This window comes from Bos grunniens, chromosome 7 (genome assembly GCF_055505025.1).
Source record: "Bos grunniens cultivar Pamir isolate PY7600 chromosome 7, Bosgru_T2T1.0, whole genome shotgun sequence".
NCBI lineage: Eukaryota > Metazoa > Chordata > Mammalia > Artiodactyla > Bovidae > Bos > Bos grunniens.
The window spans coordinates 11419116-11446716 of record NC_141171.1 but is presented as its reverse complement, the minus strand read 5'-3'; the positions used below and the strand labels follow the sequence as shown (position 1 = coordinate 11446716).

The 27601-nt window shown below is 55.0% G+C and overlaps 2 protein-coding genes and 2 long non-coding RNA genes across 10 annotated transcripts; 1 reads left to right on the top strand and 3 right to left on the bottom strand.

Annotated features, from left to right (window-relative positions):
- LOC147368384 (uncharacterized) lies at window positions 1–789 on the bottom strand. The gene is made up of 2 exons (XR_015166614.1): window positions 513–789; window positions 1–247 (listed from the first exon to the last, which is right to left on the bottom strand). It is a non-coding gene; the product is annotated as an uncharacterized LOC147368384 (long non-coding RNA).
- Window positions 681–22277, top strand: ADGRE5 (adhesion G protein-coupled receptor E5). Of its 4 annotated transcripts, XM_086408809.1 has the most exons (20): window positions 681–791; window positions 5218–5268; window positions 5487–5606; window positions 6157–6312; window positions 9548–9679; window positions 10220–10366; window positions 11230–11376; window positions 11464–11510; window positions 11641–11718; window positions 13711–13888; window positions 13973–14080; window positions 14489–14703; window positions 15251–15433; window positions 16407–16598; window positions 16815–17041; window positions 17145–17211; window positions 17348–17439; window positions 17523–17691; window positions 17782–17886; window positions 17976–22277. In XM_086408809.1, the coding sequence occupies exons 1-20, from the start codon at window positions 752–754 to the stop codon at window positions 18003–18005; spliced, it is 2484 nt and encodes an 827-aa protein (XP_086264935.1). In that variant the 5' UTR covers window positions 681–751; the 3' UTR covers window positions 18006–22277. The 4 variants fall into 4 exon arrangements, with proteins under 4 accessions (XP_086264935.1, XP_086264936.1, XP_086264937.1 ...); XM_086408810.1 differs by lacking the exon at window positions 9548–9679 and having other exon boundaries at window positions 17976–18569; XM_086408811.1 differs by lacking the exon at window positions 10220–10366 and having other exon boundaries at window positions 17976–18569.
- On the bottom strand, window positions 10675–11342 carry LOC147368383 (uncharacterized). Its single transcript, XR_015166618.1, has 2 exons — window positions 11210–11342; window positions 10675–10991 (listed from the first exon to the last, which is right to left on the bottom strand). It is a non-coding gene; the product is annotated as an uncharacterized LOC147368383 (long non-coding RNA).
- On the bottom strand, window positions 18673–27237 carry DDX39A (DExD-box helicase 39A). Of its 4 annotated transcripts, none has more exons than XM_086408818.1 (12): window positions 27128–27237; window positions 22971–23182; window positions 22715–22842; window positions 21446–21538; window positions 20899–21082; window positions 20437–20497; window positions 20109–20227; window positions 19648–19779; window positions 19443–19552; window positions 19198–19342; window positions 18939–19086; window positions 18673–18823 (listed from the first exon to the last, which is right to left on the bottom strand). In XM_086408818.1, exons 5-12 carry the CDS (start codon window positions 20926–20928, stop codon window positions 18807–18809), a joined length of 762 nt encoding a protein of 253 aa, XP_086264944.1. In that variant the 5' UTR covers window positions 20929–21082; window positions 21446–21538; window positions 22715–22842; window positions 22971–23182; window positions 27128–27237; the 3' UTR covers window positions 18673–18806. The 4 variants fall into 4 exon arrangements, with proteins under 4 accessions (XP_086264944.1, XP_086264945.1, XP_086264943.1 ...); XM_086408819.1 differs by having other exon boundaries at window positions 22971–23179; XM_086408817.1 differs by lacking the exon at window positions 20437–20497.
- Window positions 27238–27601: the final 364 nt, after the last annotated feature.

The following is a 27601-nucleotide window of genomic DNA, read 5'->3' as shown; positions in this document are numbered from 1 at the left end:
TCCTATGATATGATTTCTCTATTGATTAACGCAGTGTCCATGAATCCCTGAAATATGTTTCCCACCAGGTGAAACGCTGGCCCAGAAAAGGCCAGCTCCTGGACCTCGGACCTCCACGGCCCTGGGGCCCCGCAGTTCCGCTTTCTTGGCGCCAGCCAGCCTGGCTTCCACGAAGGGCTCCTTTGTGCCCCACCCCCCGCACAGCTCTCATGTGGACTCTGGCCTCTCTGGGCCTCAGTTTCCTCATCTGGAAAACAAAAGAGGAAGTTTCTGTTAGCGCGGGAAACTGGCGTTGGAGATTCAGCAAGACAAGGCAGCCAACACAGGGTGGTCCCCGCAACGTGGGAGCCCCGAGTTATTTCTGAACGCGGCCCCTCCCCAGCCTACACGCCTCCGGCCAAACAAGGCAAGCAGGTCCTGGCAAGACTCCTCCCCCCCGCCTAGCCCCTGGGATCCGCCAGCCGTTTTACACAGGGGCCAGAAAGTGCAGACACTCAAAGGGCAGGTTGTACCTTAAAGTGTGTGTGTGCGCGCCCGCGGGTGCGGCGCCCCTGGGTCTGTGTTTTCGCTCCACTTTCCTGTTGGTTTCCAGCTGCCCCGCCAGTTCCGGGGAGGGCCCTGGGCCCGCGGCTGCTCCCCCGCCCCCCTTTATAAAGGCCAGGCGGGCCTTGGGAAAGCTTGCACAGCTGCCCAGCTCGGCGGCAGAAACAGCCCTGCCCCATCTTCTGCTTCCCCTGCGGCAGCTCGGACCATGGGAGGCCCCCACGGCGGCCCCTTTCTTCTCTTTCACGGTGAGCGCTCTGGGGCCCTGAGGGGTCGGGGCAAGCGGCCAGGGAGCCCCCGGCAGCACCATGTGGTGCCCCCGCGCCCTCTTTTCCCTGGAGAAATGCGAGGTGCAGCTGGCAGCTATGGGGCCAGCCTGGAAGGGAGTCACATGGCCGGGCGTGGGGGCGGGTGCTGAGGGGGCCTAGGGCCAGGGGCCAGGCACCCCTACACGGTGGCAGGATCCCCCAGCATTTTCTAGAGCCTGTCCCTGTCTCCCAGGGAAATCTCTGAGCTCTCTGAACTGCTCCCAAAGTGGGAGACAGGTTTGGGGAAGGAGGAGGGGCAAAAAGGAGCGCTGAGACCCTCTCTATCTCTGTCTCTCACACACACACACACAGGTGGCGGCTCTTAACACAGGTTGTAGGGAGATCCTAGGGGGCTGGAGGACTGGGGGGCGGGACCTCTTCACTGCCAGGTGGGGGTACCCCCAACATGTCCCACACTGTCTCAGTGGCAAAATCAGCCCCAGAGACCCTCGTTCTCGCTCCCCCGGATCCAGCTGAGATTCAGCTGCAGATGGGTGGAAAAGGTTTTACCGGTGCTGGTGGCAGGTTTGAACTTTTGCTGTGACTTCCCCAGGGCCTCCCTTCCCGCCCCACCCAGGGTGGCTCTAACGGTTATCTGGGCAGCTGGTTGCCTAAGCAACCAAGCAACAAAGAGAATGAAGAAATGGCCCTTGGGGTACCAACCCGGGCTTCCCAGGTCGCCCTGGGACGGGATTCCCCGTGCTGGCCCAGGTTGGCAGGCATAAGCTCAGTGGCTCCCGGGCGGGGAAGCTAGAAAGAGGAGTCTGTGTGGGGCACACCTGATGGAGGGGAAAGCGGTGTGTCACTGGAGCTGAATCTCACTGCCTCTGAGCCTCACTTTGCACATCTGTAAAATGGGGTAAGACCGATCTTCACCTTACTGGGCTGTGTTAAGTGAGTTCCAAAGCAAACTATTCCTAGTTTACAGAAAGAATTAAGTAAACAATATTTTTATTGGCTCAGCGGTAAAGATTCCACCTGCGATGCAGGAGATGTGGGTTGGATCCCTGGGTCTGGAAGATTCCCTGCAGGAGGGCATGGTAACCCACTCCAGTACTCTTGCCTGGAGAATCCCATGGACAGAGGAGCCCGGTGGGCTGCAGTCTATAAGGGTTCAGACACTACTGAAACGACTGAGCACACGCACGTTATTATTTCACTGGCTGGTCTGGGGGGAGACTGGAGGGTCTGAGGAGGAGCAAAGAGAGGCTGCCTGTCCTGCCCCCACCCCAGGAATGTAACCGCTCAGGGCTCGCCAGGGGGAATGCAAACCAGATGGGACTGGGCGCAGATGACCAGCAGCGCCTCTCCCAGCTCCTGTTTGGGCGACCTCCAAGGACCCAGATGGAGAAATTGTGGCCTGGGAGCCTCTGTGGTGGGGGAGCAGAGCCCAACCCCGCCCTGGCGGAGGGCACAGGGCTCAGAAGAACTGTCCCACCCCCATGCAGGGTCTGGGAAACTTGACCCCATTCCACCTTTTCTGTTTAAGTGTTGTCACTTTTTGTTTTTTATTTATTTTTGGCTCTGCTGGGTCCTCACTGCTGCGAGGACTTTTGTCTAGCTGCTGTCAGCCGGGGCTACTCTCTCGTCGCGGTGCACGGGCTTCTCATTGCAGTGGCTGCTCTTCGAGGCACGCGGGCTCAGTAATTGTACCTCCCGGGCTCTAGGGCACAAGCTCAGAAGTTGTGGCGCACTTAGTTGCTCCTCGTCATGTGGGATCTTCCCAGTTCAGGATCAAAACCATGTCTCCTGCACTGGCAGGTGTATTCTTTATCACTGAACCACCAGGAAAGCCCCAGTCCCACCTTTCCCAAGCTCCTCTGTTCACCAGATTCTTCCTGAGCCTTTTCTGGGCTCCAGGCCTCAATCTGTCCATCTGCAGAATGGACACAAACAGGGCAGTTGTGAGCAGGAAGTTGGGAAATGGGGGCAAATCAGCCCAGGCTGCATAATCCTGCTGCGGTGGGGAAGGGGAGGGGCGGTGCGGCAATAATTTTGGGTCTGTCCTGCAAAGAGGAAGTGAGTCCCAGCAGAGGGGGGAGCTAGCCAAGCCCTGTGACCCGAGAGGAGGACGAGAGAAATCCTCAAACGAGGAAGGGGAAGGGCATCCCAACCTCAGTTTACCCTTGCTCAGAGGGCTTCTGGGAGGGACTCCATGCCCACCGCCAACCTAAGGGTATCAAGTTTGGACCTAGGGACTGAGTGGCCAGGGGACCCTCCAGTCTGCTGACCCCTCACAGCCCTTCAAGCCGGGCTCACAATGACAGACCCCAGAATTCCCCTGGAAGCTCGCTCCAGGGGCAACGAGCTGTGTGTGAGTCATGCTTTCCCTTGGCCCAGGAAGTGACTCATTCCTGCCCTTCCTCCTGCCCTATCCGTCCGCCCACTGCCCTCTTCTGGGTCTCCCTGGATTGTTGGGGTCTGTGTTGCCTCCTACAGCATTCTCAGGTGGGCAGGGACTGGGTGCCTCCCCCAAGCCCTCCATGCTTCCCCCTGTGGCTGAACTGTCCTCCCCCTCCCTCCCCCTTTGTTTCCATCCCCGCCTCCTAATTGTTTCCCTATCTCCCTCTCAGTCTCCACATCTCTGTGTTTCTTTGTCCAATCTCGGCCACGTCTGTTTCTCTCTTGCGGAGTTCCCTATTTCTCTGTCCATCTCTGTTGTTGCACAGTCACTAAGTCGTGTCCCACGCTTTGCGACCCCATGGACTATAGCACGCCAGGCTCCTCTGTCCTCTAGAGTCTCCCGGAGTTTGCTCAAATCTGTGTTCATTGAGTTAGTGATGCTATCTTACCATCTCATCCTCTGTCACCCTCTTCTCCTGTACTCAGTCTGTCCCAGCATCAGGGTCTTTTCTGATGAGTCGGCTCTTCCCCTCAAGTGGCCAAAGTTCCTGGAGCTTCAGCTTCAGTCCTTCCAACGAGTAGGCAAGGTTGACTTCCTTTAGGATTGACCATCTCTATCACTGCCTGAACTTCTGCCTTTGTGTTTCTCTCCATTTGTCTCTCCTCTTCTGTCTCCATCTCTCTCTTTCTCCCTCTCTCTCATCTCTATTTTTTCTCCATGTCTTCTTGTCTGTCTCTCTTTGGTGAATCGTAAGGAGATCCCCATCTCTAAAGGCCCTGATGACTTGAAGAGGCCCTGAGAATGGGGTGCCCCTGGGTGGTAAGTACAGCCAGAGAGGACCCCCTTCCAGCAACACCCCCAGTGTGAACCCACAGCATCTTCCTGTGCACTCGGGTGGGGGCAGGGGCAGCCCAGGGTTAAATGTCGCCACTGGGTCCCAAGAAAGCCATCAGGACTGACCGACACGGGTGTGGGGTGGGTGAACCTGTGTCCCTGAGGAAGGGTATGGGAGCTGGAGGATCTTAGATTCAGTGTTGGGGGTGGAATCTGAGAAAACTGCCTGATCCAGCCCTCTCCTTACATAAAGAAACGTTATCCAGGGAACTGTACTCAACATTCTGTGATAACCTCTATGGGAAAAGAATCTGAAAAAGAATGAATATATGTACACGTATAACTGAATCACTTTGCTGTTCACCTGCAATTAACCCAACACTATAAATCAACTGTACTCCAATATGACTTTAAGAAAAGAAACGTTGATGACAGTACACTTTGGTGCACCAGGCGATATCTGCAGGCTTAATTCTCACAGTATTCTAGGAAATGGGTCCTGTCATCATCCCCACTCCACAGAAAGGGAAGCTGAGGCTCTGAGAGATGAGGTCGCCTGACCACAGTCTGAGACCTGGGGCTGCCTGGCTCCAGTCTGATTACTGAGCTGCTGCCCACACCGGTCCCCGGGAGCTGGGACCCCCTGGTGCTTGGAACTCTTCCTCATCCCTCAGTTTCTTTCTCTTTGGCTGTGCTTCGTCTGTGTTGCTGGGCACAGGCTTTCCCTAGTGGTGGCTCACGGGAACTGCTCTCTAGCTGTGGTTTGTGGGCTTCTCATGGTGGCGGCTTCTCTTGTGGAGCACAGGCTCTAGAGTTCTCGGGCTTCCGTAGTTGTGGCGCACGGGCTCAGTTGCTGCGTGGCATATGGGTTCTTCCCAGACCAGGGATTGAACCCATGTCTCCAGCATTGGCAGGTGGATTCTTTATCACTGAGCTACGAGGGAAGCCTGCCATCCCTCAGTTTCTGAAACCCACCTCCAGGTGACAGGTGGCAGATCCCCTGGCCATGGGTGTTCATTTGCAGGCAGATGCCACGTACCCACTTTCTCCTTGAGCAACAGACAGAGACACAGAGCCCAAGCCTGGGAGGGGCTGAGAGCCCTCTCTTCCTCGTTTGCGTTACTCTGGGGACTGCATCTGCCCTTCCCTGCCGGTGGCCCCTCTGACGCCCCGCCCTCTCTGTTCCAGTGTTGTGCTTCTTGCTGACTCTGTCGGAAGTTGGATCCCAGAACAGCAAGGGTGAGTCTGCTGGGAGCAACGTGGTCCACAGCTGGAGCCTGGGGAAGGGGCCCTAGACTTCCGCCCGCACCGCTCAGCCCAAGCAGGAGACAAACCCGTTACAGGGGGAAGGCCAGGGTCACGCCTCCCCAAAACCCCGTCTCCTGGAGTTGATCCTGTCCCCGTCCCCAGCCCCTGGCTCAGCCCTCACCTTCTGACCAAGGTCTCCATCCCCACAGCCTGCGCTCTGCGGTGCCCTTCAAACTCCTCATGTGTCAATGGCACTGCCTGCCGCTGCGCTCCAGGATTCATTTCTTTTTCTGGGGAGATCTTCACCGACCCCTTGGAGAGTTGTGACGGTACGGCAGCTTGGGGGTGATGGCGTGACATGCAGAGATTATGGGGTACAGTCCAGTGTTTCTGGGGGACATGGGTGTTGCTTGGGGGCCTCAGCCTTTGTCCTCAGGTCCATCATCAAGGACAGAAAAAAAGAGAAAGGAAAAGATATGAAGATGGACAGACGAGACATGAATACACATGGCTTCCTAGAGAGAGCACAGCTGGGTCTCCAGGAGTCTGGAGTCTGTGCCTCAGTTTGTCCTTTCAGAACTGAGGAGGGGGACACAGGGCTTCTACCCACACCCCAGTTCAGCACTTCCCACTGTGTCTCAATCCGGGGTGACAGCCAGAGGGCCAAGAAGAACAGAGCTGATTGCACAAGCTTTAGGAATGGCTTGCTCCAGCCACAGCCCAGTCTCAGCAGTATGGCCTAAGAGAGTCTAATTCTTTCTAAAAGTATACTGATTAAACTTCAGGCCCAAAGCTGGGGAGTCAGGTAGGGGTTGGGAATCTCTGCACTGACCAAACTCGTGCCTTTGGGAGGTGACCCCTTGCCCTGTTGTGTTCCAGACATCAACGAGTGTGGCCCACCCTCACCAGTGTACTGTGGACCTTCAGCAGACTGCCAGAACACGGAAGGGGGCTACTACTGCACGTGCAGCCCAGGCTATGAGCCTGTTTCTGGGGCAATGATCTTCCAGAATGAGAGTGAGAACACATGTCGAGGTAAGAATGAGGCTGCGCTTCCCGCCTCTCATTCTCGAGGTTTGGGGCCTCAAATGCTGAGTCCTTCCTGCAGCATCCTGGTTACAGGTGTGGCACCCAGGTCTGCGTTAGGAAAGGTGTACCTATGCCTGTGCCACTTGCACGGAGAGGCGGGGTGGCATGATGAACCAGGGGCCCAAGTCCTGGCTTTGCCCCCTGATCGCTCTGTGTGTGACACTAGCCAGGATACTGATTCAGAAATCACTGTTTGGGACTTCCCTGGTGGTTCAGTGGTTAAGAATCCACCTTGCAATACACAGGACATGGGTTCAATCCTTGGCCAGGGAACTAAGATCCCATATGCTGCACAGCTCAGCCAAAAAAAAAAAAAAAAGAGGAGTCATTAACATGTGAGATGTGATAATGTAATTGTGAGTTTATGCTTTAAACAAACAAACAAAAAGAGTGTCTTTTACAGATAACAACAAAAGTAGCTTTGCCTTTTACTAACTGTGTGATCTTGGACAAGTTACTTCACTGCCCTGTCCCTCAGTTTACCCATCTGTAAAAAGGGGGTGACAGTGGTGTTTACCTCATAGAGTTGCTGGGGTATAAATAATAATAATAAGAATAACAAGGCACAAAACAGTGAGGGCCGTTGGCATTTTAAATTATGGTCATCATGATCTAACTCACCCTCTCCAGGATGGGCATCCCTGGGGGCTGTGCCCCAGGGTGGGTGCTCAGGAGCAGCTGTCCTGTCCACTCCCTCACCAGGGACCCAGGAGGAGCCTGGCCTCCATACATCACTAGGCTTTGCCCCCTTTCCAGTGGGAGAAGATAGGCAGGGGAAGGGGCAGAGGAGACCAGCAGTGGGCAGACAGGACTCCAGAGAGGGCTCCATGAAGATGGTTAGACCTGAATACAGAGGATGGGGAGGGGAGGAAAGGGAAGGTGGGAGGTGAGAAGGGGCTGAGCCCAGGATCCAGAGGACTCTGAGGAGGGTCCTTTGACCCACTCTGCTGCACAGAGAAGAGCCCGCAACCTTGGTCCCAGCCCCTTCCCTCCTGCCCTGCAGATAGAGGGAGGCACAGCCTCACAGGGAAGAGGGGTCCTGCATCTGTGGGGTCTCTGCTGGTTCACAGGGTCCTCTGTGGGTGGATGTTGTGCTTGAAACATGTGGCCTGGCCAGAGCCTTCACACGAATAGGGAAAAGTTCCCTGTCATCCCATTGAACCGTGTGTTTGGGGAATGGAGTGTGAGCTGGTTTTCACCTGCCTCCTTGGCTGGATACCCTTGTGCAGTGACCAGCCTGCACAACAGTACGTGGTGGTCGTGGATCCCACTCAGTATCTGGACTGGGTGTGCTGCCCACCCACTGTTGTGAGTTCCTCTAGAGACAGGCATGAACAAGAGCGAGTTGGGAGAGGGACCTCCAAGGGCCTCAAGGAGGGTGCCAGGCAGAGAGCAGCCTACTGACTGGGACTAAAGCCTGCCGCCTGAAGACCTAGCTCTCTGGCGGGCTCAGCTGGACTGTCTGTGCAACCCCGTCTCAGCATTCCAGCCTTTGCTGCACCTGAGCATGTGTCATCCGTGTCCAGGCCGTGGGATCTGCTATGGGCAGACGACTGGGGCTGCTCCCTGGCTTCCTCATCCCACTTTCTCTGGCATCAGAGGGCCATCCTGTGCATCTACCTGGTCTCCCAGCCCTCTCTGAACCCCAAGGCTCAGAACCTCTGCAGAGGGGCTCTTCTCAATGTTCAGAACATCCACCCCACTGCCATGGGGGTGACATTCAAGGTACTCAGTGCGGTCACAGCACCATGTGTCCCGGAACCGTATCTGTCCTCTTCGCCATTGTTAATGACTGCTGGAAGGAGACCTGCCCCCACTGGGGCCTCTGACCCAGGGTGAGTCCACCCTGGGTTGTGGTGGACTCTGGGGACCTGTCTAGAAATGCTGAAGGAGGAGATTCAAGGAACAGTCCACTGTCCCTGGCTGGCCACGCCCCTGGCCCAGCAACCTGCCTGGAGAAGACGCCTTCTGTCACCCTGACCCCACATCTCAGCTTCTCAGCCTCCATCTATTTCCCCGCCCCACCCAAGGCTCCACCCTGACCCTCCCCATTAATTGCGGTTCACAGACCTGAGGCAGTTCTGATGACCGAGGCCCGGGAGGATGTTGTGTCAGGGGTGTCCCAGGGTGACATCAACCCCCAACCCACTGCAAGAGTCAGTCGAACAAAGAGGCTTCCATCTGGACCAGATGATGAGACGTCGTCAAAGACCACTGCCCCTGGCCTGACCCTTTACTGAGGAGACCAATCCAGGCCCCACAGTGACCCAGACCATGTCGGGAGAGAAGGTGGAGGCTGAGACCCACCCAGCAGGATGCACAGGCCTACGTCTCTAGTGGGAGGCCAAGTGCCAAGATGGCAGAAACACCTGCCACCCTTCACCCAAGGGCACCTGCTCCCTGCTCCAGCCATCCAGCCTTTGCTCATTGTGAACTTTGCTCAGATATGGATTCTTACCACTTCCTGCCAGTCTGGGGGAAGCCTTCATGGGAATCAGAAAAAGGTACCTTCTTAGCCCCAAGGCTGCCTGGCCAGACATCAGCCCCACTGTCGAACACGGCCTGGTGCCCACTGCCCGGGTGGCCCTGACCTTTTTCTGTCATCCTCATTTTCCATGCCACTGCCCCAAAACATTGTCATTGAGCAGCCTGACTCAGGGGTGGATCTTGGTCCATCTTCATGGAGCTGGAGCCTCAGAGTTAGCATGGACAGGAGAGTGCTGTCCTGCCGGAGTCAGCAGGATCTAAGGAGAACTCTGATGGCAGCACTCGCCCTGGGGGAGTCAGGACAAAGTCCATCACTAGAAGCCAAGATGGGCCCTGCTGAGGGAACACAGCTGCGCTCGGCTTCCAGGAAGACCCACCCAGTCCTTCGTCCAAATCCTCAGACTGGGACACAGGCGGCTGTGATGTTCCCATCCAAGCTGGGAGCTTCCCAGGGAGGCTGAGGGAGCCAGAGCTGGCAGACGGGTAGGACTTGGGCCACATCTGGACAACAGAACATGTGGGCCACCATGCTCACCATAGGATGCCTCTGTGTGAATGAGGAAAGGCCCCCACTCACCAGGGGAGAGAGAGTGGGCCCTTCTGGATCCTTCTATACCAGAAAACGTGGCCAAACTCCATGCTCGAAGGCTGTCCACAGCAGCAGGTATCCATCATGCTCTCCTTCCCCTTGCAGACGTGGACGAATGTCAGCACAGACCCCGAGTCTGTAAAGGCCGCAGCGTCTGCATCAACACTGAGGGTAACTACACCTGCCAGTGCCCACCTGGCTTGGAGTTCAGCCCAGAGGACCCGAGGCATTGCACAGGTAGAGACCCCAGGAAGAAAGAGTGAGGCAGGCCTGGAGCTGGGGAAGGAGCCGAGGCAGTTCCCAGAGCCCAAGCAGCAGAGAGAAGAGACTCGGGTTCCTGTGATGACAAGAGTCTGCCAGGGCCCTGCCTGCGGATCGCCTCCCCGAATGGTCCCACCACAGACCAGGGAGACAGCAGAGACTTCGGGCCCCAAACTTGGCTCTGTGAACATCTCCCAGACCTCACCCCTTCCACATCTGCCACATTCGAGCAGAGGAAGCTCTCACTTCCGGTTCCTAGAAGGGGAACCTTGGTCCAGGGCCCCAGAGGCAAGAATCCTTGGTCTGGAAGTCCAGCCCCTGTGACTCAGTTTCACTCCTAGTTTTTCTGCCTATAAACTGAGGACCATGGCCCCTACCACGCCCATCTTACAGGTGTTTTAAGAGTCAAGTTGCAGGTCACCAGGTGCTGACACGTGCAGTCACAGTGGGGTCCTTGGTACTGGGCAGTGAGAAGCGGAAGTGGCGGTGGCGCTGACCTTCTGGCTTTGTCCTCAGATGTGAATGAATGCACCTCAGGGAAAAAGCCATGCCACAGCTCCACCCACTGCCTCAACTCCGTGGGCAGCTATGAATGCCGCTGCCGCCCCGGCTGGAAGCCTATTGCTGGATCCCCCAATGGCCCAAACAACACTGTCTGTGAAGGTTCGGAGCTCAGATGCTACACTCTTGGAGTGTGCGTGCATGCTCAATTCGTCTTGTCCGACTCTTTGCGACCCCATGGACTATAGTCCATGGCATTATCCCAGCAAGAATACTGGAGTGGGTTACCATTTGCTCTTCTAGGGGATCTTCCCGACCCAGGGATTAAACCCACATCTCCTGGGGCTCCTGAACTGGCAGACAGAGCCTTTACCACTGAGCCACCTAGGAAGCCCACACTCTTGGAGACCCACACTCAAAACATCCAATCACATATTCAGTGGCACCCGCACAAACCAAACAGAATGAATGCTGGAGGTGTCCTGCTATGCCAGGCACTAATTCTTGTTAATTAAATGTGATTAATGTGTTAATTAAATGTGAGATCTGGGGGGTCCTGGAGAAGGAGCTGGGGTACGAAGGGGAAGGCTCCCAGGGACTCTGGGCAGCAACTAATTGTTGTTCAGTTGCTAAGTCCTGTCGGACTCTTTGCCAACTCATGGACTGCAGCACGCCAGGCTTCTCTGTCCTTCACTATCACCCGGAGTTTGCTCAAACTCATGTCCATTGAGTAGGTGATGTCATCCTCTGTCGTCCGCTTCTCCTCTTGCCAGCATCAGGGTCTTTTCTAATCACGAGAAAAGATACTTCAGTATTTTCACAACTTGCCTATCTGTGGGGCTCATCTGCTGTGTGTCAGAACTCCGCACACTTCCCATAAATAACCTTAGTGTCCACCACTCGATGTGCGGACACCGGGTGGTGTCACCTCCTGGGGGACTAATATGGGAAAAAAGTGGGGCACAAGGAGGACAGGGGCCTCACAGGGCTGGGGCAGAGCCTGACCTCCTCCTTCTTGTCCCCAGATGTGGATGAGTGCAGCTCTGGGCAGCATCAGTGTCACAACTCCACCGTCTGCTTCAACACTGTGGGTTCACACACATGCCACTGCCGCGAAGGCTGGGAGCCTAAACATGGACTCAAGGATAAGCAAAAGGACACCATCTGTAAAGGTACCTGTCCTGCCCTGACCCCAGGCCCCGCCCACAGCAAACACAGACACTGCCACAGCTAATGAACTGCTGTCCTGTCCCCTGCAGAGATCTCCTTCCCCGCCTGGACCGCTCCCCCTGGAATCAAGAGCCGGGTGAGTGGCCCCAGTGGGGACCAGCGACAAAAAATCCCTCCAACCAGCTCACCCTGATCACTCATTTTCCCCGAAGCTCCCCCACCCAGGATGAAACTCTCTGACTTCCCCACCTTTCCCCTCTCTCCAGAGTCTCTCTGCCTTCTTTGAAAGAGTCCAGAAAATGAGCAGAGACTTCAAACCAGCCATGGCCAAGAAATCCATGCAGGTAAGGGCAGGACAGTGTGGGATGGCTGGAGGATGTTTCAGTGTGAATGGAGATGCCCAAGCAGAGGCCTCTGGTCAAACGCATACATCTGTATACAAAAGTCACGGATTGCTATTATTTAGTTGCTCAGTCCCTCTAGGCTCCTCTGTCCATGGAATTCTCTAGGCAAGAAGACTGGAGTTGGTTGCCATTTCCTTCTCCAGGGGATCTTCCTGACCCAAGCTGTGTCTTCTGCATTGGCAGGTGGATTCTTTACCACTGATCCACCAGGGAAGCCCACACACACACACACACACACACACACAAACACACACATTTGAGAGGAATATAATGTCAATGAAATGGAGCAGTTGAGAATTCACCTTTGGAGCAAGGCCACAGAGTTCAAATACCCCTCATCCCACCCACTGCCAGTTCTTGCTGTGTGACCTCAGGCAAGTGACTCCCCCTCTCTGAACCTCAGTTCAGTTTGGAAAGGTTTAAATGAACTGATAGGAGTGAGTCTCAAAGAAAAGTGCCTGGCATACAATATAAATACTATATGTCATATGTGCTTGGCCTGGTAGAAATATTGAGCCTCTAAAAAGATTATAATAATAAACTTTTTAAAAGAGAAATATGTGAGCCCTTTATGTCATTTGGATTTTTCCAATAGCTGCATTTTTAAAATATAAAGGTTAAGAATAAATTTAAAGAGTAGAAGTATAAATGCTGGAGAGAGTGTGGAGAAAAGGGAACCCTCTTGCACTGTTGGTGGGAATGTAAATTGATACAGCCACTATGGAAGATGGTATGGAGATTCCTTAAAAAACTAGGAATAAAACCACCATATGACCCAGCAATTCCACCCCTAGACATATACCTTGAGGAAACCAAAACTGAAAAAGACACATGTATCCCATTGTTCACTGCAGCACTATTTACAATAGCTAGAACACGGAAGCAACCTAGATGTCCGTCGGCAGATGAATGGATAAGTTGTGGTACATATACACAATGGAATATGACTCAGCCCTAAGAAGGGGCGCATTTGAGTCAGTTCTAATGAGGTGGATGAAACTAAAGCCTATTATACAGAATAAAGTAAGTCAGAAAGAGAAAGATACATATCACATACCTGCATGGAATCTAGAAAAACGGTAGGGCAGCAATGGAGAAGCAGACAGAGAGAAACTCAAACAGGGGCTCCGTATCAACCTAGAGGGGTGGGATGTGTAGGGAGATAGGAGGGAGGTTCAAAAGTGAGGGGATATATGTATACCTACAGCTGATTCAGTGTGAGGTTTGCTAGAAAACAACAAAATTCTATAAAGCAATTACCCTTCAATTAAAAAATTAATTTTTTAAAAAAAGAAGTAAACAAGTGAAATTAAGGTGAAAATTGCATTTAACCCCATAGATTAAAACTATTATCATTTCAACGTGGAGCCATATTTCAAGTGACATCTGGGGCTCAGGGCAGCTGTTTCGGGCAGTGCAGACTTAGAAAGTGCCTCCATGCGTGCTCAGTCGCTCAGTCATGTCCGACTCTTTGCGACCCCATGGACTGTAGCCTGCCAGGCTCCTCTGTGGGATTCTCCAGGCAAGAATATTGACGTGGGTAGCCATTGCCTTCTCTGGGGGATCTTCCTGACCCAGGGATTGAACCTGCGTCTCCTGCATTGGCAGGTGGGTTCTTTACCACTGAGCCACCAGAAAAGCCGCAGACTTTCTATGTCAGAACAGGGCCTGACATAATGCCAGTGCGTGATAAATGTTAAGCACTGTTGCTGTTATAATACGTGCACACAGGCACATGCTCAACCCCCTTACTCATCTTCTGGCTACTGCCCTGTCTTGATGATTCCCCTGGTTCTGTCCCCTAGGCAACCCAGGTGGTTCTCCAGTGTGTACCCCAGTTGTGGGGGTGGGGTGAGGGGATGTGAGATAGCAGGGTCCTTCGGGCCGCCCTTGTGGTGCAGTAACCCAGGAGCTGTCACTCGTTACCCACAGGACCTTGTCGGGTCAGTGGATGACCTGTTGAAAAACTCAGGAGACCTGGAGTCACTGGATCAGTCTTCCAAGCACGTCACAGTCACTCACCTGCTCTCAGGCCTTGAACAGATCCTGAGGACACTGGCCAAAGCCATGCCTAAAGGCTCCTTCACCTACCGTTCGCTTGACAACACAGGTGAGACCACGTCCTCCCCAGCCCAGCCCCCCAGGACCCCCTCCCACACCCGGAGCCCCCGATCACTGCCCCCTCTCTTCTCAGAGCTGTCCCTGGTGGTTCAGGAGCAGGGGAAAGGGAACGTCACCGTGGGCCAGAGCCACGCACGGATGCTGCTGGACTGGGCCGTGGCAGCTGCAGCTGAGGAGTCGGGTAATGGCAGGCACCCAGAGCGGGCACTCCAGGGAAAGGGAGGGAGAAGCTAGGATATGGCTAGGATACAGCAAAGATTGAGGGAAAGAGGAAAGGGGGTGACAGAGGATGAGATGGTTGAATGGCATCACTGACTCAATGGGTGTGAGTCTGAGCGAGCTCCGGGGGATGGTGAAAGACGGGGAAGCCTGGCGTGCTGCAGTCCATGGGGTTGCAAAGAGTCGGACAGGACTGAGGGACTGAACAACAGCAACACAGCTTCAGAATGTGCAGCCACAGGAAACCGAGCCTTGGGGCGGGACTCTGGGCATCATGGCAGACTAGCGAGCTTGAATTAGACATCTTCAGAGGAAGGATGGGGCACGGAAGCAAGCAGAGCAGAAGGTAGCCAGCATGTCTGTCCCCCAGGCCCCACCGTGGTGGGCATCCTCTCCAGTCAGAACATGAAAAAATTGCTGGCCAATGCCTCTTTGAAACTGGACTCCGAGAAGCTGAAAGAGACCTACAAGAGTCCTGTCCGAGGTGCCAAGGTCACGCTTCTCTCAGCGGTCAGCTCTGTCTTTCTGAGCAACACGAACACTGAGAAACTCGACTCCAATGTCTCCTTTGCCTTCGCCCTCCATGTGAGTCCTGGGGTGGGGAGGGCAATCAGCCACACTGCTCACCCCATAGCCAAGGTCCCTGTGGTCTCTTAGCAGCCTTCGTTCCCCCACGCCATCCACTGTGCTGCTTCCTCACACGTGCCTCAGGGCCTTGACACGTGCCCTCTGCCTGGGGCACCTTTCCGCCACGATTCAGTCCTTTACCTGTCAACTTGTTCACATGTCACCTACTTGTCTAGGCCTTCCTGGACCTGCTTGTTTAAATTACAATCTAATCACACCCCACCTTTCCCCTTTGCTCTTTTCTTTCGCATTCAGCACCTGCTAACACACTATCTAGTTTACTTATTAGGTGTATTATTTTCTATCTGTCTCCCCCACTAGAATGTCAGCCCAGAAGGACAGGGATTTCTGTCTCCCCAGTTCACTCCCGGGTCCCCTGGCCTGGCACACACAATCGGTGCTCAGTAGACAAGTGTCAAAGGAGAAGCAGCCCTCTTTGGGGTCCACCCAAGCCCAGTACCCACGAGAGGGTTCCAGGCTAACTTCTATGACCGCCTCTCCCTAGGAACAGCCAGAGCTCAAGCCTCGGCAGGAGCTGATCTGTGCCTTCTGGAAGAAAGACAGCAATGGGAACGGGTCCTGGGCCACCACAGGCTGCTGGAAGATGGGCAGGGGCAACGGAAGCATCACTTGCCAGTGCAGCCACCTAAGCAGCTTTGCTATCCTCATGGCCCACTACGACGTGGAGGTGAGCAGACGGGGCCATCCTCAGAAACCCAGTGTAGCATGGCTGGCTCAGGCAGAACAGACAGCTGGTTTCAGTGGAATGGTCCAAGAGGTTCCACATGGTTGCACAGACCAGATGCAGCCCCTTGCTTGGGAGCCCTAGACCTCCACATGACTCAGCAACTGAACAGAGTGGCCTGGCACTGCGGGCCTTACTTCAGCCAGTGCCCCTCTGATGGCCCACCCCCAACAAGTTGTTCAGTCATTAAGTCGTGTCCAACTCTTTCAGGACCCCACAGACTGTAGACCGCCAGGCTCCTCTATCCATGAGATTCTCCTGGCAAGAATACTACCATTTCCTCTTCCAGGGGATCTTCCTGACCCAGAGATAAAATCAGCATCTCCTAGTGGATTGGCAGGTGGAATCTTTACCACTGAGCCACTGGGGAAGCTCCATCAAGTTGTTAAATATCGCTAACAGCTCCTGAGGGATCCATAGATACACTAGGCCATGTGAATACCTGGAATGGGTCAGGCAGAGTAGGGGAGGCTGGTGGTCCAGGCCCAAGGCCCAGGAAGGACACAAATGTGGGTTTTGATGAGCTCATAGTTGCAGCGAGGTGTTGGAGAGGCAAGAGATGAGATGAAGATGAGGGTCAGAGAGGTGGGCTCATCAGTGTAGGGAAAGAAGGTTGCAGCCATTGAGGATACACGGGGGACCTTCTAAGAACTGTCTGGGTGTGTGGTGGGGCACTCATCCAGAAGAATTGGGGATACCTGCTGCACCCATGGGTGCAGGGGTGGTGGTGTTTAGGGTGAGAGAGACATAGTAAGTTTATTCAGATGTTGATGGTAGAGGAGGTGGAGGGAGATGAGCCACCTGATCAGAGTCCTGTAGGCCAGGTCCCAGGTGGGTGTGGGTGGTGGGGCCCACAAGGAGGGCAGGAAGGCCTCAGGGTACTGATGGAGTCCCACCCGCCCCATCCTGCATCTAGGACCCGAAGCTGGCCTTGATCACCAAGGTGGGACTGGCGCTGTCGCTGGCCTGCCTGCTGCTGTGCATCCTCACCTTCCTGCTGGTGCGGCCCATCCAGGGCTCGCGCACCACGGTGCACCTGCACCTCTGCATCTGCCTCTTCGTGGGCTCTGCCATCTTCCTGGCGGGCATCGAGAATGAAGGCGGCGAGGTGAGGCCCCGCCCCGTGGAGCGCCCCACTCTCACCTGGGCGCTAGACCTGCGAGGGCCTCGAGTGGAATAGCTGCGCCTACTCCCAGCTGGGTAGGGTGGTCGGCCTCCCCTCAGCGGAAGCATACGGCCCCGCCGATTCACTGCTTCTGAGTCCAGTCCCGGACCCGCCCACCGCTGACGTCACCGCCCCGTCCCTCCGCCCTTGCCCCCGCAGGTGGGGACGCGCTGCCGCCTGGTGGCCGTGCTGCTGCACTACTGCTTCCTGGCCGCCTTCTGCTGGATGAGCCTCGAGGGCGTGGAGCTCTACTTCCTCGTGGTGCGCGTGTTCCAGGGCCAAGGCCTGAGAAAGCTCTGGCTCTGCCTGATCGGTTACGGCGTGCCTCTGATCATCGTGGGCATCTCAGCAGGCGCCTACAGCAAGGGCTATGGCCGCGAGAAATTGTGAGCGCGAGGTGGTGGGAGGGCCAGGGCTTGGGGGTTGCATGGAGCCCTTGCTCCCCTCTGGGCTTACTGGGTGCTGACCAGACCCTCCCTTCTTGCCCAGCTGCTGGTTGAATTTCGAGGGTGGCTTCCTCTGGAGTTTTGTGGGACCTGTGACCTTCATCGTTTTGGTAACTGTCTCACCTCGCCCCACCCCACACCCTTGAAAATCTGAAGCACTCGGCTCCACATTGAGCCCCTGTACCAGCTTTCTCCCTGCAAGTTCCAAGGATGCCCCCTAATCTGAATTCTGTGCTCCCTGCCCAGGGCAATGCTATCATCTTTGTGATTACTGTCTGGAAACTCACTCAGAAGTTTTCTGAAATCAACCCTGACATAAAGAAATTAAAGAAAGCCAGGTGAGCAGACAGACAGGAGGGCTGACAGAAGAGGTGGGTGTGTGAGGTGGGGCCCCCAGCTGCAACTGGCCGCCTCTCTGCAGGGTGTTGACTATCACGGCCATCGCCCAGCTCTTCGTGTTGGGCTGCACCTGGGTCTTCGGCCTGCTCCTCTTCGACCCGGAGAGCTGGGTGCTGTCCTACATCTTCAGCATCCTCAACTGCCTGCAGGGCTTCTTCCTCTTCGTGCTGTACTGCCTCCTTAACAAGAAGGTGGGCTGCAGGCCAGGCTGCGGGCGGAGCTGGGCCCCTCCTCCTGTCCTGGGGCCTGTCCTCCCCTGACCTGGCCCCTGTGCCCCACAGGTGAGAGAGGAGTACCGCAAGTGGGCCTGCATGGTTGCTGGGAACAAGTACTCCGAGTTTGCCACAACCACCTCTGGGTCTGGCTCTAGCCACAATCAGACTCAGGTAAGGGCTGAGCCTGGGGTCAGGGGTGCAGGACAGAAGGCCCCCGGGTCTCTGGGCTCCGTTCTCACGCTGTGCTCCTTTCTCTCCAGGCCCTCAGGCCCTCAGAGTCTGGCATGTGAAGGCGCAGATCTGGCCAACCAGCATCTCCTGTGGCCTCAGCAGCTTTTGCACACACAGATGACCTCCTCTCCTCCCTCTATGCTATGCTCCCTCCTGCCTCGGGCCCCACACGCACCACGGAGAGGAGGGTGACAGCCACCGTCTGGTACCGAACCCCTGAACACCCAGCAAGGGTGGAGGGTCGGACCTACTTCCTGCTGCCTCTCAGCTCCACCCAAGTCAGCACCCAGGGTAGGGGCAGCCCCCTCAAGTACACCAGGCCGGGACAGAATGAGGACTCGTGCCCAGCCTGGCCCTTTCCCGTCATCTGTCTTTGCTACAGAACAAGAGGCCAAGGTGCTGAGACTTTGCTTTTAGGTTAAGCTAAGACTGAGGCTGGGTGGGAGAGGGGCAGGGCCCTTCTCAGCTCCTTGCCGAAGAAAGCTCGTGGTACTAAGGCCCATCTGCCCCAGGGCAGAGGGTTCAAACGATGTGAAGGCTGTGGACATTGCCTGTTTTTTAAAAATCTGTATAAACCTTTCAGTGTTGACACTTCAAGAATTAAATCTCATGTTGACACAGAAGGTGGCATGTCTTGCTGGCCAGAGGCTCACTGACCAGGCCATGGGCCCCTGGTGTCCATGAAATGCAGTGAGCTGACAGAAATAGACACTGTGGGAGCCAGACTTCCATAATACAAACTTATTCTTGCACAAATCTACAGCTTTTAAACAGTAAAATGAAAGGCCCAGTGTCGCCTAGAAAGAGGACTTGAAGCAGCACGTGGGAAGTAGAGTGGCTCTGGTCGTCAGGGCATGCGGTTACCGGCTCTGCTCAACTGTAAGACACACACGGGGGACGGGGGAAGCCAGTGAGGAGGGGGCGTGGGGACAGAAGGCCCCACCACTGTCCCCCACCTCCCCCGGCACCCCAGCCCTGTCTGAGCCACTTACTGTATGTGGAGATGTCAATTTCTTCTGGAAGCTCTGCCACATTCACTTCAAACCGGTCTTGGACATCATTGAGGATTTTGGCATCGTTCTCGTCAGACACGAAAGTAACGGCCAGGCCTTTGGTACCGAAGCGACCCGCACGGGCCACCTGCAGGGAGACAGGAGCAAGGGTCAGGCTGAGAACAGACAGAGGTCCCCATCCAACACCAACCCTGAGAAAGGGGAAGGAGGGGAAGGGACACCCCTGTGGGCCACTCACACGGTGGAGGTAAGTGTCCGAGTCCTCAGGCATGTCATAATTGAAGACGATGTTGACGCGCTCAATGTCCATGCCTCGGCCGAACAGATTGGTGGCGACAAGGATCCGCCGCTGGAAGTCCTTGAACTGCTGATAGCGCGATAGGCTAGGTGCGAGAAGAACAAGGGGTGGCCATCAGATACGGGGACCCTGGGTGGCATCCCCTCCACGGGGCCTGCCAGGGGCTGAGGGTGGCCCACACTCACCGCTCTTCCTGGGCCATGCCCCTGTGGATGGCAATAGCTGGGAAGTTCTGTTCTACCAGGAGCTGGGCCAAGGCCATGCAGCGCTGCACTGACTTCACAAAGATCACAACCTGCGAGGGAGGGAGGGGCAGACCTGGGTCAGGGCCAGAGTCCCTCCCCGAGGCGGGGAACCCCAGCACAGGCCACGGGAGTGCAGAAGCATCACCTGGTTAAACTCCAACACATCCAGGAGGTCGAAGAGCTTGCGGTTCTTCTCACTGTCCTTGAGTTTCACATAGTACTGCTGTAGCCCGTGCAGCGTGAGCTTGGTCTCGTCGTCCACAAACACCTCCATGGGCTGTGCAGGGAGGAGAGCAGGAAGAGCCAGGCGGGGCTTACTTCTGGGCCTTCTGCCTGCCCAGAACCTTCCAAAAGTGACTCCGTGGCTGCAATACTTCAAAGAGGCCTCTGTACCCCCAATACTTGTCTCCCAATAGCTGGATCTAAGGTCCGGCCCGGTTCAGGTGTAGACCAAGCTCTCAGCTCCCAGTTTGACAAGAGAGGAAGAGGCTCCGCCGGCCTTCCAGCATGCTTGTGCCATGAGGGCAGCGTGGATGTTGGCGAGCGGCAAGAGCCTGCACCCTCGGAGGCTGAAGCTACCGCACTGAGCTCTCCGCCATTACTCACATCTTGCATGAACTTCCTGCACACAGGTCGGATCTCCTTGCTCAAGGTGGCGCTGAACATCATGCACTGCTTCTCGTGGGGGGTCAGGCGGAAGATTTCCTGCACGTCCCGCCGCATATCTGGCAAGAAATGGGGCGTGAGCGCCTGCCAGACCATGACGCCCACCCAAGACTGGATCCAGTCCCTCCCAACCTGTGCCAGGGAGCCGCTGGCCCCATGACAAGGGTGGTGTGAGTGCAGACTGGCCGGAGGGGGGGAGCCCCAGGTGCCTGAGGGCCCGGACTTAGGGTAATAAGCACAGGCGCGGGAGGAGCGGCAATCCACTTACACGCTGCCAGAGCGGAGCAGCCGTGCCAGCGCACCTCCAGCCACGCTTCAGGGTGGGGAGCCTGAGGCAGAGATAGCCGCTGGAGTGAGAGCTGCAGCCGCTTCCCAGGCACAAGCCCCAGTTCCCACCAGCCCTGTCAGGGCTCCCTGAGCGCAGGCGGGGGCCTAGAGCTAAACCAGCAGGTGGCAAGGCCACAGTCCTTGGCTAACATGGACATGTGCCCAGACACGGCTTATCTTGGGCCATGTGGTCCCACTCCAAGATCTAGCTCTGAAGCCGCAGTTCACTCTGCCAAATGCCAGGATTTGCCCGCAAATCTGTTTCCAGGAGACCTGACTGCTGGCCACCCACACGACCCCACTCTGGGGAAACCTCTGGCCTGCCCTGTCAGGGCCTGGCTCTGAAGTCTGGGGGATGCTGCGAGGGGCCTCCACAGCCTGCAGACCCGGCGCAGACACTCACCCAGCTGCTCCAGCATCTTGTCGCACTCATCCAACACGAAGTGCTTCACATTCCTCAGGTTGAGGCTCCTATTGCGCACAAGTGCCAGGATCCGGCCCGGTGTCCCCACCACCACGTGGGGACAGTTTCTCTTCAACACCTCCTCATCTTTCTTGATGGACAGGCCCCCAAAGAACACAGACACCTATGTGGGCAGAAAGCTGCCGTCAACCATCTGGTGGCCAAAAGCTCACACCCAACTCCAGTGACTGCGGCCACTCAGTTCATGACCCTGCAAAGCCCCCACCGACACGCCAGACCTGGTGCCTGGGGACAGGAGAGGCCTCAGAGCCTGGCCCCAGCTCCACTGAAAAGCAGCCCCAGGACTGAGCCTGGCACAGGCCTCTGGGGGCCATTCATAATTCATCAGGCTTTTAAGGAGCGTAAACCACCACAGACCTCAAAGGCAGCCACTGCAGCCAAGCCTGGTTAATGCCGGCTGGGCCAGCACCACGGCCAGCAAGGCTACAGAGCGTCACGTGACGCCCCACTCGGTCTGGGGACTCACCTTGACGCTGGGCATGTATTTGGAGAAGCGCTCATACTCCTTGCTGATCTGGAAGGCCAGCTCTCGAGTGTGGCACATCACTAGGACTGTCACCTGTGGGGCAGGTGGGGCACAGACCCTTAAGGCAATGTCCGAAGTCCTCCCCTGGCCAGAGCCCACCCTGGTGCTGGTCCCCTGGAAGGTCCAGTCCACGTGGCCCCAGCTTCTCCCAGTCTATCAGCTGCTGCTCACTCCCTGTATATTCTTATTTTTTCCCTAGCAGGTAATAAGGCTTACTGTTGTTTTTGTTTAGTCCCTCAGTCATGTCTGACTCTTTGACCCAATGGACTGTAGCCCATCAGGCTCCTCTGTCCATGGTTGCCATTTCCTCCTCTAAGGGATCTTCCTAACCCAGGGACTCAACCTGCATCTCCTGCACTGGAGCCACCAGGAAAGCCCTCCCTACGTCTCCTTATAGCTACTCAGGTGTGTCCCCCTAGGCCAGGGAGACCCCTAGCTGGTGACACCCTCCATGCTAACAGCTTCCCGAGCCTGCCCTCTGGCTGGCCTATGACCACCAGGGGAAGGCTACCACACCTTCCTGGCCCACAATGCCAAGGACTGAGACCACACCATGGCCTCCCATGAAACCTTCCCTCCGAGACCACCCATCCTAAGGTCAGTAACAAGGGCTCATGCACCCACACACCACCCAGGGAGGTGTGCCCCAGCATGTCAAGAACAGAACACCTGCAAGGACCGCAATTATCCCCTCCAAGTAGTGAACTACAACATTCAAGGCATGAGAAGACAATTGTGTTCTGTCGGCAATAAAAGCAGTAACAAAACCGTGTTCGGTGTAAGACCACCTTCCTAAAAAAAAAAAAAAAAAAAGACCACCTTCCTGTATGTGAACGATCCAGAAAAGCACATTGGAAATAACAGCCATCTTGCTGGGTGGTCAGAATGGGCACTTTTCAGTTTTTCCTCTTGGCTTACCATTTTGGGGGTGATACTGGTAACAACTAAGTGTGTGTGTGCTAAGTTGCTCACTTGCGTCTGACTCTTTGTGACGCCATGGACTGTAGCCTGTGAGGTTCCTCTGTTCATGAGATTTTCCAAGCAAGAATACTAGAGTGGGTTGCCATCTCCTACTCCAGTAGAACTAATTACCGTAGTTAATTTTAAAAGTCCACAAAGAGGATGCAGGAACAAGGATTTTTAACAAGACGACCCATGATTCCTGCTGCATCAGGAAGCTGGGGCCTAGCAGGGAGGGTGTCCACCCACCTGTCCGTTGACGGGCTCGATCTGCTGCAGAGTGGCCAACACAAAAACTGCTGTCTTGCCCATCCCTGACTTGGCCTGGCACAAGATGTCCATGCCCAGGATGGCTTGTGGAATACACTCGTGCTGGACTGAGGGAAGAGAGCACATGAGCTATCAGAAACTGGACGGACGTTCCCTCTGTGCAGGCCCCTCACCTGAGGGGACCACGCTGAAGCAGTGAGGAGAGCCGAGGAAGGGAGGACCCAGGGATGCGTACCCTCTGATGGATGCTCAAAGCCACAGTCCACTATGGCCCTCAGGAGCTCCGGCTTCAACAGAAAGTCCCGGAAGCCAGAGCTGTGGATGGAAACATAGGAACCCTTAACGTCTTTCTTGGGGGGAGGTGGAGCGCTCTCTGGAGGTGCCTGGGGCTCTTCATCTTCCTCATAATCCAGAAGCTCGTTTTCCACATCCTGTTCCGCCATGCTGCTGAGAACAGAGGAGGGGGAACAGGGCTCAGAGAAGCAATAATGGTGACTGACGCAGGCGGGAAAATTCCCAGAGTGAGGGGGAAGAGGGAGCCGGCTGCACAGAAGCTGTGAGCTGCTGACACAAGTCCAAGGTGGGTGAGGTCCTGGGGTCAGGTCTGGCCGCCCAGCCACTGAAGCCAAGACTGGACATCATTCTCTGATTTCTCTTTAACTCACCTCCACCACTGACTCCAACAGCAGGTCCCACTACTCTACCTGTGTAGCACTTCCCAGCTTCCACCTGTTGTTTCCACATCTCCACCACCCTCCACCAAGCTGCCTCACCTCTACTGGGACCCTTCAGGCCACAACCACAGGTGCACCAAGTGAAACCCCAATTCCTTTCCAATTGCAACCTCCCTCTCTGGCCCCTGCTCACCCCATTCCATGCCACCCCCAGCCTCATTTGGCTGCTGATACTCACTGAGCCTCTACCCCAGCCCCACAGGCATGACTCTGCTGCATTACTTCTGGTCTCTGAACAAATAAATGCCTCCTTCTCAGCTTCAAAGTCTCAGCTGTACTGAATAGCCTCAGACCACCTAGTCTCAAGGACTCCCCTCCCCCTTCACTCCCCAAGGACCCCACCCTGAGCCTGGAGATGCAACTGCCAGGATGCTGGAGAGATGGGAGCTTGTGAGCTCGCCAGTGTCTACCCAGCCCCAGCTGCTCCTGCTATTTGTGGTTTGCACAAGGGAATAATTAAGTGCTCTCATGAAAAGACCTCCCATTGGGCCTGGAGCCAGTAAGAATACAGCCAAGATGGTAAAAAGAATTAATACAAAGTGCGATCACTTCCTGGCTTCATTTAATTCCAACACACAGAGCACCTAGTGGGTGCAGGCTACAAGGGACCCAAACATGAGAATACTGTCTTTTGTCCTCCCTGTTGCACCCCAGCCTCCAGTCAAGGGGGTGGTTGTTGCTGTCATTTAGTTGCTAAGTTGTTTCGCTTTGTAACCACATGAACTGTAGCTGGCCAGGTTCCTCTGTCCATGGGATTTCCCAGGCAAGAATACTAGAGTGGGTTGCCAAGCCCTCCACTAGGGGATCTTCCCGACACAGGGACTGAACCCACGTCTCCCGCATTGGGAGGCGGGTTCTTTACCATTCAGCCATCAGGGAAGCCCAGTGTAGGGGGTGGAAGTGCTAAAAACAGTCCCTCTTCCTGAGATGGATTTTGATGGTCCCAGGCCCAGTTTGTGGCCCTTTTGCCACTCATCCTCTGTGAGTATGCAGCCCCAGGGCCTTAACCACCTCTGTGCAGCCTCTCTATGGACAACCTCTCCCCTCAACCCGCATCTGAGAAAAGGCAACTCCATTCTCTGAACTGTTCTGTCTTTTCTCTTTTCCTGTCCCACCAGCCAATAAAGTCAAGCAGGTCAATCAGGCCACTTCTCACCCCTGCTACGTCACTGGTTCCCAGGCTGTCATCACCTTTCTTTTTAGATTAGAGCAGCTTTATGGAGACATTCACATGTCATACAAGGCACTGTTTAAAAGGTACATTTTATTGGTTTCTTGTGCAGTCACAAATACTTTCAACTGCTGCCACAATCATCTTTAGCACACATTTCCTCATGTCAATAAGACTGAATCCTTAGGCTACCATTCTGTGTCCCCCAACTCCCTTTGGCAATCACTAATCTACTTTCTTTTTATGAATTTGCCTATTTGGAACATTTCATATAATGGAATCATACAACATGTGACAGTCTGACGTCTTTTACTCACGTTATTTTTCAAGGTTCTTCTACATTGTGGCCGTGTATCAGTACACCATTCCTTTTTGTGGCTGATGAATATTCCTTTTTACTGGAATACTACAGTTTGTTTTAGCCATTGTCAACTGATAGGCACTTGGGCACTGTCACCTCTTGCCTGGATTATGTCAAAAGCCACCTTGTTGGGCTCCTTGCTTTCCATCTCCCACTCCCCCTTCAATGCCGCTCAGCTGCTGAAGGGAGCCTAAAAAAGCTAAGTCAGAGAAAGCCACTCCTCTGCTCAACACCGGTCCACAGGATCCCACTGTGTTCAGAGTAAACCAGAGTCCTCACCACAGCCTATCAAGCCCGGCACAACCTGACTCCCTCTACATGCAGTGTGTCACCCCCGTCACCCTCACACACAGGCCTTGCTGCTGAGCCTCAAACATGCCTCAGCACCTTTCAACTTGTTTTCCCCACTTTTTTCAGACCTCTGTTGTTTCAAAAAGGCATTTCCCATTGTTTAGTCACCTTGTCGTTTCCAACTCTTATTGACACCATGGACTGTAGCCCACCAGGCTCCTCTGTCCATGGGATTTTTCAGGCAAAAATACTGGAGTGAATTGCCATTTTCTCCTCCAGGGTATGTTCCTGACCCATGGATCAAACCCCCATCTCTGTGTCTCCTGCACTGCAGGCAGATTCTTTACCCACTGAACATCAGGGAAGCTGTTCTGTTGTTCCAAAAAGGCATATTCTAAAGTTGGGTCCAACTGAAAAAACACCCCCTCCAGTCATGCCAGCCCAGCACCCAGAACAGGACCTAGTACATAACAGGTAAGCACTCAAGAGCAAATGGCTGAATGAACAGAATCAGAATCGGGGCCTCAAGGCAGAGTTTAGCGGCTAAGCAAGTATCCTTATCGGATTCTTGAAAGAGGCAATCCAAGTACTGAGGATTCCTACTGGTGAAAACAAGAAGGCTCACTTCAAGCATCAAAGAGGAAAAAAGGTGCCAGCAAAGGGCAGTCCAGAAACCACTAGTCCAAACCCTTTCAGGGGTTGGAAAGAACTGGCTGCTTGAAGCAAGAGGCAGAAAACCAAGATGGTTAGGCCCAGAGCATTCATACTTAATTCGCTGAACAATAAGAAATCGCTGATTAGGTTTTTAGTTGTGACTCAATCAGGATTTGCTCAAGACCAAGTTACTCCAGAGAAGATGGACTAAGTTAAGGGACCAGCAGCAGGGAAAACCAGACACCAAATGAAAGGGGGTTAACCACGGTGGGAGCGTTGTTAAAGACAGAAAAGAGGATGGATCACCCTACAGAGGAGGACCAACCCTTGGGTGAGCCTTGGACATAAAAATAGGCAGCGTTGTCTACTCTGGGCTTCAAATCCGGAAAGAGATGTGCATTCCAAAAATTAGGAGAAGAGTTCGAAGAAACTCTTTTTGTTTTAATGGGGAGACAAATTTAATGACAGACTAGGCTTGACACACAAAAATTTCTAAGGACTGGCTAGGGAGAACCTAAAAATCAAAACAAATTAGATCAGGAAAGGATTTGGCGCTGTTTGCTCCACCCAGAGAAGGTGGCAGAGGCCCCAGGAGCTGATCAACTTGAAAGCTTACAGACGACTAAGTAACAACTCAGACCCTTTCGCGTACCCTTTTCACCCTGAAGTGCCCCCAAAGAGAATTTTCATTTAAGACTTTGTTCCTTACTGGAACATCATTTTTTTGCCCTAAATCTCTGGAACTACGAATCCACCCCCTGAAACGCAAAGCAAGAACGGAGAAAGAGTCTTTCGATCTTGAAGATCGTCACGTCTACAAGCTCCGGCTTCGCGCTCCGCGGCCCCAGACCCCCGGGTCGCCTCCTGACCCTTCCCCAAATCGCCTCGGGCTTCCAAGAACAGGCAGACTCTGCCCCAAGGTGGGGTTCAGCCTGCAGGCGGCCATGACAGCCCCTCCCGGAAGCGGACTCGTACCCGCGTTCCAACGGCCGGTCTACCCCTCGCGCATGCGCCCTAACGCCCAACGGCCGCCAACGCGCGCTCGGGACACCCCAACCGCCCCGCCTCCCCTTGTCTCGCGCCCGGACTCCTTCCCTCAACCCCTGGCGTCTCTTATCTCCCGCTCGCCCGCAGATCCGACGTCTCCGCACCGCGGCCCCGCGCCTGGGCCAGCTGCTCACCTGATTCCTCGTTCGCTTCCCCGTGCTGCGAAGAGAGCCACCCGACTCCGGTTACCGTTCTCGAGCCCCGACACGCGCTGTTGCGCTTCCTGTCTCCTGCGTCCGACTGCGGCTCAGCTCACTGGACCGCTCGCTTTTCATTCAAGAGAGGCGGAAGCGATTATTGGATTTTGCGGAAGGTGTCTGGAGGCTATTGGTGGAGAGGGGAAAGGGGCGTGCCTCATACCTCCGATTCATTGGTCAATCTAAAAGTAGGCGCCGGAGTGGGCTGACCGAAGCGGGCGTCTGCGAGCGTACCGTCACGTGGTCGAGGTTGTAACCGGCTCGTGTGCCACCATATTTAGTACGGGCAATCGAAGCCGTGATGTGGGTCTAGGGTGAGTGTCTCGCCCTTATGAAATATGGCCTCTACGCCGAAGAAAGTTTTTGAAGTGGTCCTGCAACGTAGAGGTTCTGAAAAGGCTAGGGAGCTTG